Source organism: Stenella coeruleoalba, assembly GCF_951394435.1.
Source record: "Stenella coeruleoalba genome assembly, chromosome: 17".
Classification (NCBI taxonomy): Eukaryota; Metazoa; Chordata; class Mammalia; order Artiodactyla; family Delphinidae; genus Stenella; species Stenella coeruleoalba.
The window spans coordinates 41,079,161-41,096,737 of record NC_137163.1 but is presented as its reverse complement, the minus strand read 5'-3'; the positions used below and the strand labels follow the sequence as shown (position 1 = coordinate 41,096,737).

Below are 17,577 nucleotides of genomic sequence, written 5' to 3'. Positions count from 1 at the left end.
AGGCTCCGGACGTGCAGGCTCAGCGGCCATGGGTCACGGGCCCAGCTGCTCCGTGGCATGTGGGATCCTCCCAGACTGGGGCACAAACCCATGTCCCCTGCATCAGCAGGTGGACTCTCAACCACTGCGCCACCAGGGAAGCCCCTGACTTCCATCTTACTTGCCATTTTTTGAGCTCTCTCCCTTTCTCTTTCTCTCTCTCTCTGAATCAAAGGCACTCACCTCACATCCAGATTCTGAATCAAAGGCATGCACCCCATATCCAGATTCCTGACTTCCAGAAACTGTGAGATAATAAATGTTTGCTGTTTTAAGCTGCTAAATTTGGGGACAATTTGTTATGCAACATGGGTGACTGATACACTAAATGTTAGGCCCTGTGCAAAGAGACTTGAGGTATCATCTACAAAGGTCTTCAAAGATCTTCTGCCTTCATCCAGCATCACAGACCATCCCATATTTTCAAAAAGGGTGATGCCATAGGTGTTTCTTGGCTATTGTCACACATTTCATTGTTACTCCACTGTCACTTCAGAAGATTCTTCCTTAAAATTAACTGAAATCCTTCAAACTGTCGTTTAATACTTCCCATTGTAAGAATAACTGGAATAAATGAAAAACAGAAGACCTAAGCAGAACACAGTGACAATAGATAGCCTACATATGACTCTTGACAGCAAGAAGGAAAAAAAGTGAGCATTGAGCAAGCAGGCCATGTGAGCAGTGTCCACCAAGACAGCACCCACTGTGTGAAAAGTGTGTGGTAAGAAGAGTAAAGAGATCAAAAGAAAATGATGAGAATGCCCATAAGGCAGGTGAGGATCTGCCTACAAGGGCAGCCAAGCCCTGGGAATGGTAGTCATGAGAGCCTGCTAACCCTGTAAGCCCTGAAACGTACACGAAACAGACAAAAACACTTCAAGCAATGCCAGCCCGCTCAGCCAATGGGCTCAACACCAAGGGGTAATAGACAATAGGTGTCCCAAATCCAGCAAAGTCATAAAACTCCCAGAAATTACAGTGCTGTAATAGTAGTCGTCCCTGTACAAAACTAAAGCTATCCTGGCACAGTACAAGGAAACAAAACAGGTCAAGAACAAAAGGTCAAAAACAGATAGGATTTGAACTTCATCTTCCAGCCTCATGAGCTATTATCAGCTTCCTAGAGAGGGACAATCAAGGGTCAATTGCAGGATATCTGACATTGGGTGTGAATGTTTGTTTAAATTATTTAGCAAGTTTGATGGGATTTTACCTGTCACTGAGTTTGTTGAAGGCAAATAAGAATCTATGGAGAAACCTTGCAGGGGCTTCCCTGGTGGCGCAGTGGTTAAGAATCCGCCCGCCAATGCGGGAGACGCAGGTTCGGGCCCTGGTCTGGGAGGATCCCATGTGCCGCAGAGCTACTGAGCCTGTGTGCCACGACTGCTGAGCCTGCGTGCCACAACTACTGAAGCCCGTGAGCCTGGAGCCTGTGCTCCGCAACAAGAGAAGCCACCACAATAGGCATGTGCACCGCAATGAAGAGTGGCCCATGCTCTCCACAACTGGAGAGGGCCCGCGCGCACCAACGGAGACCCATTGCAGCCAAAAATAAATAAAATAAATGAATTATAAAAAAAAAAAAATAGAATCTGCCTGCCAATGCAGGGAACACGGGTTCGATCCCTGGTCCAGGAAGATCCTACATGCCGCCGAGCAACTAAGCTCGTGCGCCACAACTACTGAGCCTGTGCTCTTGAGCCCATGAGTCACAACTACTAAGGCCCGTGTGCTACAACTACTGGAGCCTGTGTGCCTAGAGCCTGTGCTCCACAACAAGAAAAGCCACTGCAATGAAAAGCCCTCACACCACAACCAAGACCAGCCCCCGCTCGCTGTAACTAGAGGAAGCCGGCGCACAGCAGTGGAAGACCCAACGCAGCCAATAAATAAATAAATAAATAAATAAATAAAATCTAAAAAAAAACCTTGCAAAGAGATAACCTTATACATGTATACAGGATACTGGTGTAAATGGTTACAGTGCTAGTGGTAGTGGTAAGGGTGGTAGTAGTAGTAGTAATAGTAGTGGCAGTATGAGTAGTAGTTATAAAATGTCCAATTTTGAAAAACTCTTCCCAGATATTGCTTGAAATTAAATACTGTACCTATGTGAGTCCCAAAGTCTAGTCTACCTCTATGCTGTGCCAGGCATGGACCACTGATCCCCAATCAGGTTTACCTGCCCACCGTTTACTTGACAAAGAGGAGAAAGGGATTACAGAGTTAACATAGGGAGGACAGATACACAGTTTCTTACCTATTTCTTCATTCTCCTGGACCTCAAGTACAGTCACTGTAGATGGACATATAGGTGGATTATCATTTATGTCTTTAACTTTCACTTGAATTTTCAGTGGCAATGCGAGTGGTTTGCTATGCTCATCCCTTGCAACCGCATAAAAAACATACTACAACGAGATCAGAGTTAAGACATGAGTCCTTCATCATCCCCTTTAAAAGGCAGAGAAAACAACGATTTCAATGCTATTTCATTTATCCCCTTATCATCAATTCGCTTAGCATTGGGAAATGAGAAAATATAAAATGGGCTGAATTTGTGAGGGTATTATCATGTCTCTGAGAGCAATAATGCACTGAGCTTCAGAACACAGTTTGGGGGATATTGGTGGGGGGCTGGGTGTTAAGTAAAATTGTTTCTGCTCTCAGATATCCATGAGCCCAGGATCTCATCACCTGTGAAACTCCTACTAATTTTACTCACCGCATCCTTTTCTTCTCGGTCCAAGGGCTGAGTCACATAGATATCTCCTTCCTGGTCAATTAAAAATGGGAATTTTGATGGCTTCCCCTCTTCCACTAATGAATATAGTGCACCTGGTTCGTTCCACCGCACCTACAGGGCCCAAAGTGAATTGTCAGGAAAGATACATCCGGACAGAGAGAACTGGAAAGGAAATAAACAATTTTCTGGTTCTCGATTTGAAATTTCTGACAACCTTGTTTAGATGTCTGTGGTTTCTTATAACTACTAAATTACATTTTCAGCTTAAAATAATCCCTCCGCCTTTTTCTCCTTTGTACTAAGTTATATTGCTCCAAATAAGCATATAGGGGTATTTTTCTTCTCTAAAGCAATTCTTTGTGAACCCTCTAAAGAGTTTGTGGGTTGTTCTTTTGGAAGTCTGAATGTGAAGATTTCATGTCATGAAACACCAATTTAAGAAACAAAATGTATTTAGTAGCGGCGTTATCTGAGCAGTAAGCCATGATGGACAACAAGCTCCCAGAACTCACCAGTGAAGATGATGAGACACTTTCAGTTCTTCACCATGCTATTATTTAAGCAAGACAAATGACACATAAATAAAGAACATTCCTCCCTTAAGTCTTTAGTCTTAAAGACTTCAGGGATAAGAATATTTGCCAACAGACTTCCCTGGGTGCACAATGGTTAAGAATCCGCCTGCCAATACAGGTGACACGGGTTCGATCCCTGATGAGGGAAGATCCCACATGCTGTGGAGCAACGAAGCCCACGCACCACAACTACTGAGCCTGCACTCTACAGCCCACAAGCCACAACTACTGAAGCCCACGCACCTAGAGCCCATGCTCCACAAAAAAAGAAGCCTCCTCAATGTGAAGCCCGCGCACCGCAACGAAGAGCAGCCCCTACTCACCACAACTAGAGAAAAGCCCACGTGCAGCAATGAAGACCCAATGCAGCCAAAAAGAAATAAATTAACTCATTAATTACTTTTTCAAAACAAAGAATATTTACCAACTCCTAGAGTTGTTTTGTAAACAACTTGGCAAAAAAAATCAATAAAGTGGTGCTGGGAAAACTGGACTACTACACGTAAAAGAATTAAATTAGAACACTTCCTAACACCATACACAAAAATAAACTCAAAGTGGATTAAAGACCTAAATGTAAGGCCAGACACTATAAAACTCTTAGAGGAAAACATAGGCAGAATACTCTATGACATAAATCACAGCAAGATCCTTTTTGACCCACCTCCTAGAGAAATGGAAATAAAAACAAAAATAAACAAATGGGAAAGGAAACCACAAACAAGATGAAAAGACAACCCTCAGAATGGGAGAAAATATTGCAAACCAAGCAACTGACAAAGGATTAATCTCCAAAATATACAAGCAGCTCATGCAGCTCAATATCAAAACAATAAACAACCCAATCTGAAAATGGGCAGAAGACCTAAATAGACATTTCTCCAAAGAAGACATACAGATTGCCAACAAACACGTGAAAGAATGCTCAACATCACTAATAATTAGAGAAATGCAAATCAAAACCACAATGAGGTATCACATCACACTGGTCGGAATGGCCATCATCAAAATATCTAGAAACAATAAATGCTGGAAAGGGTGTGGTAAAAAGGGAACCCTCCTGCATTGTTGGTGGGAATGTAAATTGATACAGCCACTATGGAGAACAGTATGGAGGTTCCTTAAAAAACTAAAAATAGAACTACCATATAACCCAGCAATCCCACTACTGGGCATATACCCTGAGAAAACCATAATTCAAAAAGAGACATGTACCACAATATTCATTGAAGCACTATTTACAATAGCCAGGACATGGAAGCAACCAAGGTGTCCATTGATAGATGAATGGATAAAGAAGATGTGGCACATATATACAATGGAATATTACTCAGCCATAAAAAGAAATGAAATTGAATTATTTGTAGCGAGGTGGATAGACCTAGAGACTGTCATACAGAATGATGTAAGTCAGAAAGAGAAAAACAAATTCCATATGCTAACACATGTATATGGAATCTAAGAAAAAAAATGGTTCTGATGAACCTAGGGGCAGGACAGGAATAAAGACACAGACATAGAGAATGGACTTGAGGACACGGAGAGGGGGAAGGGTAAGCTGGGACGAAGTGAGAGAGTGGCATGGACATATATACACTACCAAATGTAAAATAGATAGCTAGTTGGAAGCAGCCGCATAGCACAGGGAGATCAGCTCGGTGCTCTGTGACCACTGTGGAAGGGTGGGATAGGGAGGGTGGGAGGGAGGTGTAAGAGGGAGGGGATATGGGGATATAAGTGAATATAGCTGATTCACTTTGTTATACAGCAGAAACTAACACGACATTGTAAAGCAATTATACTCCAATAAAGGTGTTTGAAAAAAAAATCAGTAAACTCAATACTAAGACCTGTCTACTTGCTACAGACAGAGCCTGGCCTATCTGATAGTCTAGTACTAATAACAACACGTACTGAGGGTTTTACCCCATTCCAGACATAATTCTAAACACTTTTATATGTTATCTCATTAAATCCTCAAACAGCCCCATGAGGTAGAGACTATTGTTATCCCCACCTTATAAATGGGGAAACTAGGGCACAAAAATTAAGTGACTTGCCTCTAGTCTTACAGCCATTTGAAATTTCCACACTAAACTATTCTCTCAAACCAGCTTGGGAAGGGTATCCCTTTCTAGTTATTTAAGCACACCCTCTGTCCAAGACAAAAACCGTGTTTTTAGTTGTAAGCGAGCTCCTTTGATGTCCTAAAACTTCAGCCTAAGTTCTCTCTTGAGCTGTCCCCCTCCACTCTTATTCAGTTTCAAGCCACACAAAGTACCTTCCCCAGGCCTAGCTATTGGGTGTGGCTCTTTAGATTTTCTTTTCTTTGACAGCCCTAAGTGAAAACAAGCGTATGTGTTCTTTTTAGCATTTACAAATCCTTATGAAGGTAACCTAAACAATAAACAGGAAGACTTTAGTAAAGGAACCCAATCTGAAATTCTCACGGTAAAGAGTCCTGACATAGTTTCTTAGCTGGTAAAGCAGAATATTTCTTGCTTTCATTCTTTTTGTTTTTTCCTCTGAAGGTGAAATTCATTAATTCAATGTTTAATAAATAAAAATCCTTTTAAGTTAGACAACAGATATGGTGGGATAGGCCATTCCAGGACCCCTTAACAACAACAGTGTCATCTAAAAATAATTAGGGCTACTACAGACTACAACTCCTTCATAACGTTAATACCTTTTATTCACTTCCACAGACACTAATTAATTTCCACAACAACCCAAAGATCTGTTATTATCCCCATTTTATTGGTGAGAAGTTGGGGCTCATAAGAGTTTATCTGCTTCCAAATCCAGTGCTCTCCCACTTAACTCACAGCTTTTGCATCAAGAAACTTCCTGATCTTCCAGAAAAGATCAGATCTGGGTGAACCCCAGAGTGGATTTCCAGGAGCTAAAGAAAGAGGAGGGGGTTCAGGATGAACACCAGCCATAGAGGTGGGACCGGGGGAGGGTTTGAATGGAGGGGAGAGGTACCCACAGGAGATGGAGTTGGCAGGGGTGGGCTCCAAAGGTAAAGGTCATCTACTCAGTTTTTACACTTGACCAGTCTTATCTCTGTTCCTCAGCCTGTGATGGGTTGAGTCTTTCGCATAGAGATTTTTCCCAAAGGAATAAGAAACAGCCTTTCAAAAATAATTAGCAGCCCCAAATTTGAATCACGTACATGTACCACATACAGCCCTCTCTAGGGCAGCCATATCCTACACTCTTGACAGGGAACAACAGTATTATCTACTTGGAAGGTGAAGGTGAGTGAAGTTTTCTTTTAAAACTCATATATATAATATCTGAATCCAAGTTGTAAAGTCCAGAGTTTACCCATGATGGCAAACTCCAGAGACTTGGGGCCAGAGACCTTGTCTATTTAGTTTGCTTCATAATGACGCTATGCAGAAATGTCAGTGAAGACCATGAGGTGGGCCCCTACAATGTGAGTGCTGATTGACTGGGTAGGCTCTAGGCATTCCTTGGGCACTACCTGAGTGATTTTAATGGGGTAAGGATTAGTTGAATTTTCTTCAATCTCCACTGGTTCTGGTGTTTTCCAAATATTCTCCTTCACCATAATATCCACAGATGTGGTGTCACTAAAGGAATGCTCATTCTGGCCTCCCATGTCCTCCACTGAGACCACCAGCTTGTAGGAAGGATTCTTCAAAGGATCCAGGTCCTGGGATCCTATGGGAAGTAGGAGAGAAAAGAAAAGCAAATGTCCCTGAAGGTGATACAGATCTAGGTCCTTTTAACTGCCTCAGAGAGTCATATGAGGACATCACTTAACTTACCTGCTAGAGTAAGTGAAATTGCCCCCGTTTTGTTGTTGATCTGAAAGTACATGACATTGTTGACCTTGGGAAGCTGCATGATAATTTTATAAATAAGCTGGCCGTTGGGTGTGGCTGGATCATCCAAGTCTGTAGCATTGACATACATAAAGGGCTTTCCTGTTTAACAAAATGTACCCAGAAAAAAAAAGATATTAATTGAAACCCAAACCAACCACAGACACATTTGCCTTCTAAGAGGCAGAAATAGAATGGAGGAAGGTGCCATAATTCATATCAGTGGTGAAATAATTCTTTATTCTGCCCCTTTCCTCTAGGATGAGGTTTCTTAAAGTATGGTCCAGGGACTTCTAGAGGTCTTTGAGACTGTTTTTAGGGTCATACATGTGTGAAAGACCCATTCAAATCACAACATAAGGGCTTCCACGGTGGTGCAGTGGTTGAGAGTTCGCCTGCCGATGCGGGGGACGCGGGTTCATGCCCCTGTCCTGGAAGATCCCACATGCCGTGGAGCGGCTGGGCCCGTGAGCCATGGCCGCTGAGCCTGCGCGTCCGGAGCCTGTGCTCCGCAACGGGAGAGGCCACAGCGGTGAGAGGCCCGCGCACCGCAAAAAAAAAAAAAAACATAATTTGATGGATTTTAGCATAAAGAAGTATCCCAAAAAAGGCATTAATATGGTTTCGGATTCTACATTGAAAATAACATTTAAGAAACCACCACTTGTTGAGTTTTGGTCTAGTATCAAAGAATATCCACAATTATCTGAAGCGTTATTACACTATTAACACTGTGTAAGGAGAGTTTTTCTTTAAATGTTTCAACCAAAACAGCATATGGCAACAAAATGAATGCAGAAACAGAAATGAGAATCCAACTGTTCTCAATTAATCCAGACATTAAAGAGAGGTGCAAAGATTAAAACAATGCCATTCTTCTTAACATTCCTTTTGTCTTTGAAAATAGTTATTTTTATTAAAATATGCTTATTACTTTAAATCAATCACTAAATAAATATTTTTTAATTTCTCAGTTTTAATTTCAAATACGATAAATATTGATAGATATAACCAGTGACGTATTGGAGTCAACTCGTGAGACCTAGTTGAATTTTCAGAAATTTTGTGAGCCAATTATTAACACCAGTGGTAGTTTAAAATCGGTTATGGTGAGAGTACTTATACCACAGAAATTGACAAATTCTACAAATCAGGGTTTTTTCTCCCCAGAGAGACAGCTATTAAAATTTACTAGCACACCACTGGATATAACCAAAAGTTTCTTGGAGTCCACAATAGTTTTTATGAGAATACAAGGGGCCTGAGACCAAAAAGTTTGAGAATCACTGAACTGGAAAACCCTATTGGTAAAGAATAAGACCTGGAAGATTATTACTTGGCAGAGTTTAGTGGTGAGCCTTTGGTATGTAACCTCAGGGACAGAGACACGTGAAATTGCTCCACATAATAAAGTGGAAGGAATATTCTTCCTGAGTTATTGGAAGTGGGCATAGAAGAGTGAGAGATAGTGATTAAGTGACACAGAGGGAAGTTTGACAGTGAGTTGATGGAAATGGCCAAAAGTCTTTCTGAGAACTCACAGTCTAATATTCATGTTTATTTTGTGTACTGTTATGACATGATGCTCCTTCATTCCTCTAAATCTTCAGTAAAGCCTGCCACACACACCTATGCTTTGATGAGGGGCTTTTGTAGAAATGAAAAGTAAAAGAGTGAAGGGATGAGTCATAGCTAGGAGCTGAAGTCAGAGAAGAAAAAGAACTGGAAGCCAGCAGTGACCATGAGAATGTGGATTTCTGGGAGGATGTGGGAGAGTAAGCTTACCTTTCCAGAGTGTTCTAGAGTGTTCTAAAGCTGTAAGGTGTTCTAAATTCTCACCCTAAAATGGTGATTCTTAACTAGGGGTGATTTTGCCCCCCTGGGGACATTTGGCGATGTCTGAAGACATCTTTGCTGTCACAATTTGGAAGGGAAGTGTTGTTCCTGGCATCTGCATTGATAGATGTCAGGGATGCTGCTAACATCCTATAATGCACAGAACAGCCCCTAACAAAAAAAGAACTATCAGGCCCAAGATGTCCATAGTGCCAACGTTGAGAAGTTGTGTCCCAGAGCAGTGGGGATAATAAAACAACTCCCAGAGGATTGCTGTGAAGTTTAAATAAGATAAATAAAATTTAAATAAGATGGTAAGTCCTTAATGAATGCTAGTTACACATGTTAGCCACACAAATCTGCCCCTCTGCCTTGCATCTTTCCACAGATATCTCCAGGCTCCTGCCTATTACCTGGGCGAGAATTCTGTCTTACTGAGCCTTCATACTTTGACTGGAGAAACACAGGTCGATTGTCGTTGATGTCCTTCACTTCTATGGTGATGGGGACCGGGCCCTCCACTGTATTGCCGTGAGCATCCAGGGCTGAGACCTGATGTTGACAGGAAAAGGAAACCTCCTTGGTGAGTCTGGACCTCATATCACACACTCAAAAGTCACTTGAAAGAAATTAGAGCCCAAATAACCAATGACCTGGTCACTACAGGGGAGAAAGACACCCATAAGAGCCCAGATTGGGAGCTGCTAAAATAGAGGCCCTATCAGTTAAATCAATCTAATCATGACTGTGTTTTTCCAGCAGTGAGGTTGGCTGGACACTGGACATGCTTTTTTTCTAAATAGCTGGAATCAGTAAAATAAGAACACTTTGACCCTTGAGGGTATGAAAATATGTCCTGTTACAGAGGCATTTTAGTGGTTGATCTGCAGAGCCAGTAGTAAAATTTAAACAGAAAGCTTTTGGCTTGCTCTTTTCCCCACAATTAGCTCTCTATCATTCAGATAGAGATACAAACCATGAAAACTAAGGGGGAAAGAGAGAGAGAAGGGTCTCTCTAGGCAGCCTCTGACTTTGGTCATTGATTACTTCTGCTTCTTGCAAGGCGCAAAGGAGCTCCATCTAGTACCACTGCCACCTTCTTTGTGGGTCCAGAGACCACCCAACAGCCATAGGCAGACACCAGTGTAATAGCAGAGAAGTACTGGCTAGTTTTGATCCATGTGCCATCCAGGTTTCCACTCATTTTGATGAGTAATGCCATCTAAGAGCCTTAGCAATATAAATTGGGTTACTCTGGTCATAAAGCCTAAAAAAGAGGATACCTTTGCCACACGCCTCTCTAGTTGTTAAAAAATAAAATAAAATTTAAAAAGACAAATGAGATTTGCAAACATGTCATTAGCGTCAGGAGAGCTGAAACAGGATTCTGTGCTAGGAAAGAAGGTGCCAGTGATATTTCCAGGACAAAGAGTGCTCAGAGAGATTAGAGTTAGTGTCTGGTCTCAGTTCACCTGGAGTTTGTGAACAGCTCTTGTTTCCCTGTCCAGAGCTTTGCTGTAATACAGAAGTCCATCTGGTTGTATCTGAAATATGTCATCTGTCTCCCCAGTTAGTTTGAAAGTCACAGCAAGAGGACTGGCCTTAAACTGGGGAAAAGCAAACATTAGATTAGGTTGTAAGGAAAAACAATGTTGTAGAATTTGTAGTAAGTCACCAATTTCAGGTAACGTTTTCATTTGTACAATCACTAAAATAAGAAATTCTAAGCTTTTAAAGTGATACATTCTAAAAGTCTGCTTGAACGTTAGCTATGTACATTCAAAATACATTTTCCTCAAGAAACAATATGTGACATAATTCACTACATTGACGAAAGCCAATAGATGCTTTAAATTGTAGCTAAAGTTAGATGAGATTTTTCTGGGAATATCAGAAAGCTATAATACTACTAGCTTTTAAGTAACATTAAAAAGGGTAGCTTCATTGCTAGGATAAAAAAGATGTCATTTAGTACTTCTACAAATTGTGACAAAGATTAAAAGACATTTTAATATTAAGGAAAACAACTTAAAAGTGGCTTTAATTGATAAAGTTCTATATGACAATCTCACTTTTTCAGAAGTAAAGAAAATACCAATGATTATTCATGGGATAGCTATAATACTTTTAAGACCACAAGAATAGAAAATTCACATAAAATAAAGCAGATGTAAAAGTTGTTCAACCTCATTAATAATTATATATATATATATATATATATATATATATATATTTTTTTTTTTTTTTTTTTTTTTTTTTTGCGGTACGCGAGCTTCTCACTGTTGTGGCCTCTCCCGTTGCGGAGCACAGGCTCCGGACGCGCAGGCTCAGTGGCCATGGCTCACGGGCATAGCCGCTCCACGGCATGTGGGATCTTCCCAGACCGGGGCACGAACCCGTGTCCCCTGCATCGGCAAGCGGACTCTCAACCACTGCGCCACCAGGGAAGCCCCTAATATATTTTTATATATTTAAAAAATAAAAACTAATAGTCAATGTTGTAAAGGATGTAAATAAACACACATATTATTGATGAAAATATAAATTAGTATAATCCTTTTGGAAATAACTTGAGGCATAAAATGTTTGTAGCCTTTGATAGCAAATATTACTAAATAGAATTTATTCTAAAGAAATATTTTTTAAACAATAAACTGCATGCTTGTAGTATAGTAGCCTACAATACTGGTAAAGTTGAAAACTCCTAAATGGTCAAAAAAAGAAAGGTATAAAATTATATAACACATAAACTTAATAAATTTTAAGCATTAAAATGTTCATTCTATAAATTATGAATCAGCAAAAGAACAATGATATGGTGTAAAGTAACAAAAGGAGAACATGAGTAAGTCTAGATAATGATTGTAACAGTACCAAGTGTATTCATGTCGGTTGGCAAGAAATGGAATTTAAAAAAAAAAAAAACAGCTGATGTGTTACATGGGTAGAACTGTGGTTTGCAAAATCCAAGGACTGTTTATTTAAGAAAATTACTGTCAGTTAGAACCAAGCTTTGTAGTTGCTTTGACTTGCCCTAATTCCATCATCCTTTCTCAGGATATGCAGTGGCCTTGAAAACCAACAGCCTCACAACCATGGTACTATGTAGGGGGTAGAAGGAGTTTGGAGTTTGGAGTTTCCCAGAAGTCCTGTCGCCAAAGAACTGATATTATCTAACCTATCTGGAAGCTCCCTGGAAATACCTATTCATGCAGCTTGTCTTTATTTGACCCAACTCAGAGCTCACTCACTGCAAACAATTTTCTTCCTGGGGAATTTGTTGAAAATAATCATCAGCAGTTGCTTAACACTGCAGCTGCCTGAGACAGTGATAGCAGTTGATGCAAATAAGACTTTAACTAAAACACTTAAAAGGTAAAGCTTGAGAATGAGATGTCCCTTGCAGGGGCCAGGGGAACATCAAAAATCTCCAATAAATTCCTGGGAGTCTAAAAGGCCACATTCATAAGTAGAGCTGTGCACATGCCCAGGAAAAACCTTAGAAGGCCCTAATCTCTCACTTCTGACTGACCTTGAGGTTCTGTGCAAGCAGGAAGTAAAGGCTAAGGCAGAGTTGTAAACTGTTTGCCACATCTTTGAAGATGTACCCAATAAGTACACAGAGCCTATTGGCAAAGGTTGGAAGACTTATTGATTCTAGGCTTGTAAGGAAATCTTAATTCAATCATTAGCTGAACACTAAGCTAACCAAACAGACTTCAGTGGCTACATATGGCAAAGAATACAGACTTTACAGAATTAATTCAGGAAAGTCATTAAACAAACAAACAGCAACAACAACAAATCCTGGGAAGACAATGGGATATGATTTCTGGTGTTGCTGCATCATATTATTTATAAAGTCCAGTTTTCAACAAATGATTGTGAGACATGCAAATAAAAGTAAGGCCCATATAAAGGAAAAATAGCAGTCAACAGAAACTGTCCCCAAGGAAGTCTAGATGTTAGACTTACTAAATAGGATTTTAAATTAACTATTTTAAACAGGTTCAAAAACAAAAGGAAACTATCTCTAAAGAACTAAAGTATGATAACAATGTCTCACCAAATAGAGAATATAAATAAAGACATGGAAATTATTTTTTAAAAAAACAAATAAGAATTCTAGAGTTGAAAAGCATAATAACTGAAATGAAAAATTCATTAGAAAAGGCCCAACAGTAAGTCTTAGCTAGCAGGAGAAGAATTTGTGAATTTGATAATAGATCAATTGAGGTTATCCACCCTGACAGAAAGAAAGAAGAAATATTAACAGAACCCTAGAGACAAACGGAACATCATCAAGCAAACATGCATAATGAGAGTCATAGAAGAAAAGGAAAGAGTGAAAGGGGCAGAAAGATTATTTGAAGAAATACTAATCAAAAACTTCCCAAATTTGAGAAAAACATTAATCTATGCTTCCAAGAAGTTCACTGAACTTGAAATACAATAAATTCAAAGAGACTCAAACTTAGACTCATCATAATAAAACACAAAACAAACAAACAGGGACTTTTCTGGTGGTGCAGTGGTTAAGAATCCACCTGCTAATGCAGGGAACATGGGTTCGATCCTTGGTCCAGGAAGATCCCCTGTGCCGTGGATCCCATGTGCCACAACTACTGAGCCTGTGCTCTAGAACCTGTGAGCCACAACTACTGAGCTACGTGACACAATTACTGAAGCCCATGCACCTAGAGCCCATGGTCCACAACAAGAGAAGCCACTGCAATGAGAAGCCTGCACATTGCAACGAAGAGTAGCCCCCACTCGCCGCAACCAGAGGAAGCCTGCATGCAGCAATGGAGACCCAATGCAACCAAAAATAAATAAATAAAAATATATAAATTTATTAAAAAAAAACAAAAAGGGCTTCCCTGGTGGCGCAGTGGTTGAGAGTCCACCTGCCGATGCAGGGGACACGGGTTCATGTCCCGGTCCGGGAAGATCCCACATGCCGTGGAGCGGCTAGGTCTGTGAGCCATGGTCGCTGAACCTGCAAGACCCGAGCCTGTGCTCTGCAATGGGAGAGGCCACAACAGTGAGAGGCCCGTGTACCACAAAAAAAAAAAAGAGAATTTGGAAGTGCAGAGACTCATCACATACAAAGGATCCTCAATATACTGAACAGCTGATTTCTCATGGAGGCCAGAAGACAGTGAAATGACATACTCAAAGTGTTGAAAGAAAAAGACGGCCAACTAAGAATTGTATATGCAACAAAACTATCCTTCAAAATGAGGGTGAAATTAAGCTATACTACTATTCGAACAAACAAACTTTAAGATAAAAATTATTACTAGAGAAAAGAAGGATATTCTATACTGATACAAGGGTCAATCCCTCAAGATTCTATAACAATTATAAACATATATGCACCTACCAACAGACCCCAAAATACATGAAGCAAAAACTGACAGAATTGAAGATAAAATATACAATTCAACAATAATAGTTGGTGACTTGAAAACTTCACTTTCAATAATGAATATAACAAACAGACAGAAGATCAACAAGAAAATAGAAGACTTGAACAACACTGTAAACCAACCAGAAGCTAACAGACATCTATGGAACACTCCATCCAACAAAATCCTAACACACATTCTTCTTAAATATACATTAAACATTCTCCAGGCTAGATCATATGATAGATCACAAAACAAGTTTCAATAAATTTAAATCATTGAAGTCATACAAAATATGTTCTCTAACCACAATGGAGAAACTAAAACCAAATAACAGGAAATGTGGGAAAATCACAAATATATGGAAATAATGATACACTCTAATAACCAATAGGTCAAAGAGGAAATTAAAAGGGAAATTAGAACATACTTTTAGATGAATGAAAATGAAAACACAGCATACCAAACTTTATGGGATACAGATTAAGCAGTACATGGAGGCAAATCTATAGCTGTAAATGCCTATAAAAGAAGAAAATGTCAAATCAATAATCTTCTACCTTAAGAGACTAGAAGAAGATGAATAAACTAACCCAAAGCAAGCAGAAGGAAATAAAAATTAGAGTGGAAATTAATAAAATGGAGAATACAAAAGCAAAGGAGAAAATCAGCAAAACCAAAAGTTGGTCTTTTGAAAAGATCAACAAAATGGACAAATCTTCAATTGGATTTACCAAGAAAAAAACAGACACAAGAGGGACTTCCCTGGTGGTCCAGTGGGTAAGACTCCCTGTTCCCAATGCAGAGGGCCTGGATTTGATCCCTGGTCAGGGAACTAGATCTTGCATGCATACCACTACTAAGAAGTCCACATGCCGCAACTAAGAAGCCCGCGCACCGCAACTAAAAAAAAAGATCCCGCATGCCAAAACTAAGACCCAGCACAGCCAAAATAAACAAATAGATATTTTTTTAAAAAACACAAGAATCAAACAACTAAAGTCAGGAATGTAAGAGGGGACAGTACTACCAAACTTACAGAGATAAAAAGGATGAAATAGAATACTATAAGCAATTGTTTTCCCACAAATCAGACAACCTTAGTGAAATGGATGAATTCTTAGATTAAAAACTACCAAAATTGACCAAAGAATAAGTAGAAAGTCTGAATAGAACTATAACAACTAAAGAGCTTGAGTTAGTAATCAAAAAAATTCCCACAAAGTAAAGCCCAGGACCAGGTAACTTCACTGGTGAATTCTACCTAACAAGTATGGGAGAATTAACATCAAACCTTCACAAATGCTTCCAAAAAGTAGAAGAGTATGGAATACTTCCCAACTTATTCTATGAGGCTAGTGTCATCCTTATATGCAAAACAGAAAAAAAAATAACAAAATAAAACTACAGAGCAATATCTCATAAATATAGATGCAAAAGTTTTCAATAGAATACTAGCAAACTGAATCCAGCAACATATAAAAAGAATTATATATCATGACCAAGTGGAATTTATCTTAGAATACAAGGCTGGTTCAACATATGAAAATCAATTAATTTAATACCCCATATTAATAGAATAAAGGACGAAACCAGATGAGTATCTCTAGAGAGGCAGAAAATCATTTGACAAAATCCAGCATCCTTTCATGATAAAAAAATACACAACAAAGTAGGAATAGAAGGTAACTTCCTCAACCTAATAAAGGGCATCTAAGAAAAACCCACAGCTAATATTATACATAATGGTGAAAGACTGAAAGCTTTCCCTATGTGATAGGAACAAGATAATGATGCCCAATCTTGTCACTTCTATATAACATTGTACTTGAAATCCTAGGCAAGAGAAAGAAATAAAAGTCATACAGATTGGAAAGAAATGAGTAAAAGTATCTCTATTCACAGATGACATGATCTTACATATGGAAAATCCTAAGGAATATAAAAAAGTTTTACAGCAAATAAACAAGTCCAGTAAGGTTGCAAGATAAAAGATCAATATACAAAAAAAAAAAATCAACTGTATTTCTATACACTAGCAAAAAGAAATCTGAAAATGATGTTAAGAAAATAATTCCATTTACAATAGGATTAAAAGGAATAACATACTTCAGAATAAATTTAACCAAAGAAATACAAGATTTGTAAACTGAAAACTACGAAACATTGTTGAAAGAAATTAAAGAAGATCTAAATAAATGGAAAAAACATCCCGTGCTCAAAACTTGAAAAACTTAATATTGTTAAGATAGTACTATTCTCCAAGTTGAGATACTAATTCAACACAATCCCTATCAAAATTATTTTGTCTTGTTTGTAGAATTGACACGATGATCCTAAAGTTTATATAAAAATGTATAAGGCCCAGAATAACCAAAACAATCTTGAAAAAGAAGAACAAAGTTGGGAGACTTAACACTGCCTGATTTCAAAATTTTCTACAAAGCTACAGTATTCTAGAGAGTGTGGCACTGGCATAAGGACAGACATATAGATCAATGGATTCAAAATCAGGAGTACAGAAATAAACTTTTGTATTTATGGTCAAATTAATTTCTGACAAAGGGGCTAAGATAATTCAATGGGGAAAAAATAGTGTTTTCAACAAATGGTGCTGGAACAACTGGATATCCACATGCAAAAGAATGAAGTTAGATCCCTACCTCTCGTATCATGCACAAAAATTAACTAAACATAGACCAAAGGCATAAATGTTAAGAGTTAATACTATAAAACTGAGAAGATAAATCTTTGTGACTCTGGCTGAGGCAAGAGTTTTTTAGATGTTATAGCAAAAGCACAAACAAAAAAGAAAATAAATTGAACTTCATCAAAATTAAAAGTTTTGTGCTTCAAATGAACTATCAAGAAAGTGAAAAGTAACCTATAGAACGTGAGAAAATATTTGCAAATCATGTGTATGATAAGGAACTTTATGCAGAATATATAAAGAGCTCTTACAACAATAAAAAGACAAATAATTCAATTTAAAAAGAGGTAAAGGATTTGAACAGACAGTTCTCCAAAGAAGATATACAAATAGCCAATAAGCACATTAAAAGATATTAACATTAGTCATTAGGGAAATGCAAACCCAAACCACAGAGAAA

At 38.9% G+C, this 17,577-nt stretch overlaps 1 protein-coding gene across 6 annotated transcripts in view; it reads right to left on the bottom strand.

Annotated features, from left to right (window-relative positions):
- The window catches only part of CDH17 (cadherin 17), a 74,866-nt gene that overhangs the window by 47,678 nt on the left and 9,611 nt on the right, over positions 1-17,577 (bottom strand). For 4 of the 6 annotated variants that reach the window (XM_079901771.1, XM_079901772.1, XM_079901775.1 and 1 more), the window contains exons 2-7: positions 10,529-10,663; positions 9,470-9,608; positions 7,164-7,322; positions 6,857-7,056; positions 2,768-2,899; positions 2,303-2,453 (exon numbers count right to left, since the gene is read on the bottom strand). In XM_079901771.1, the coding sequence (XP_079757897.1) occupies positions 2,303-2,453; positions 2,768-2,899; positions 6,857-7,056; positions 7,164-7,322; positions 9,470-9,608; positions 10,529-10,663 (916 nt within the window). The remainder of the gene's footprint in view (positions 1-2,302; positions 2,454-2,767; positions 2,900-6,856; positions 7,057-7,163; positions 7,323-9,469; positions 9,609-10,528; positions 10,664-17,577) is intronic. The other 2 variants (XM_079901773.1, XM_079901774.1) reach the window with 2 other exon arrangements.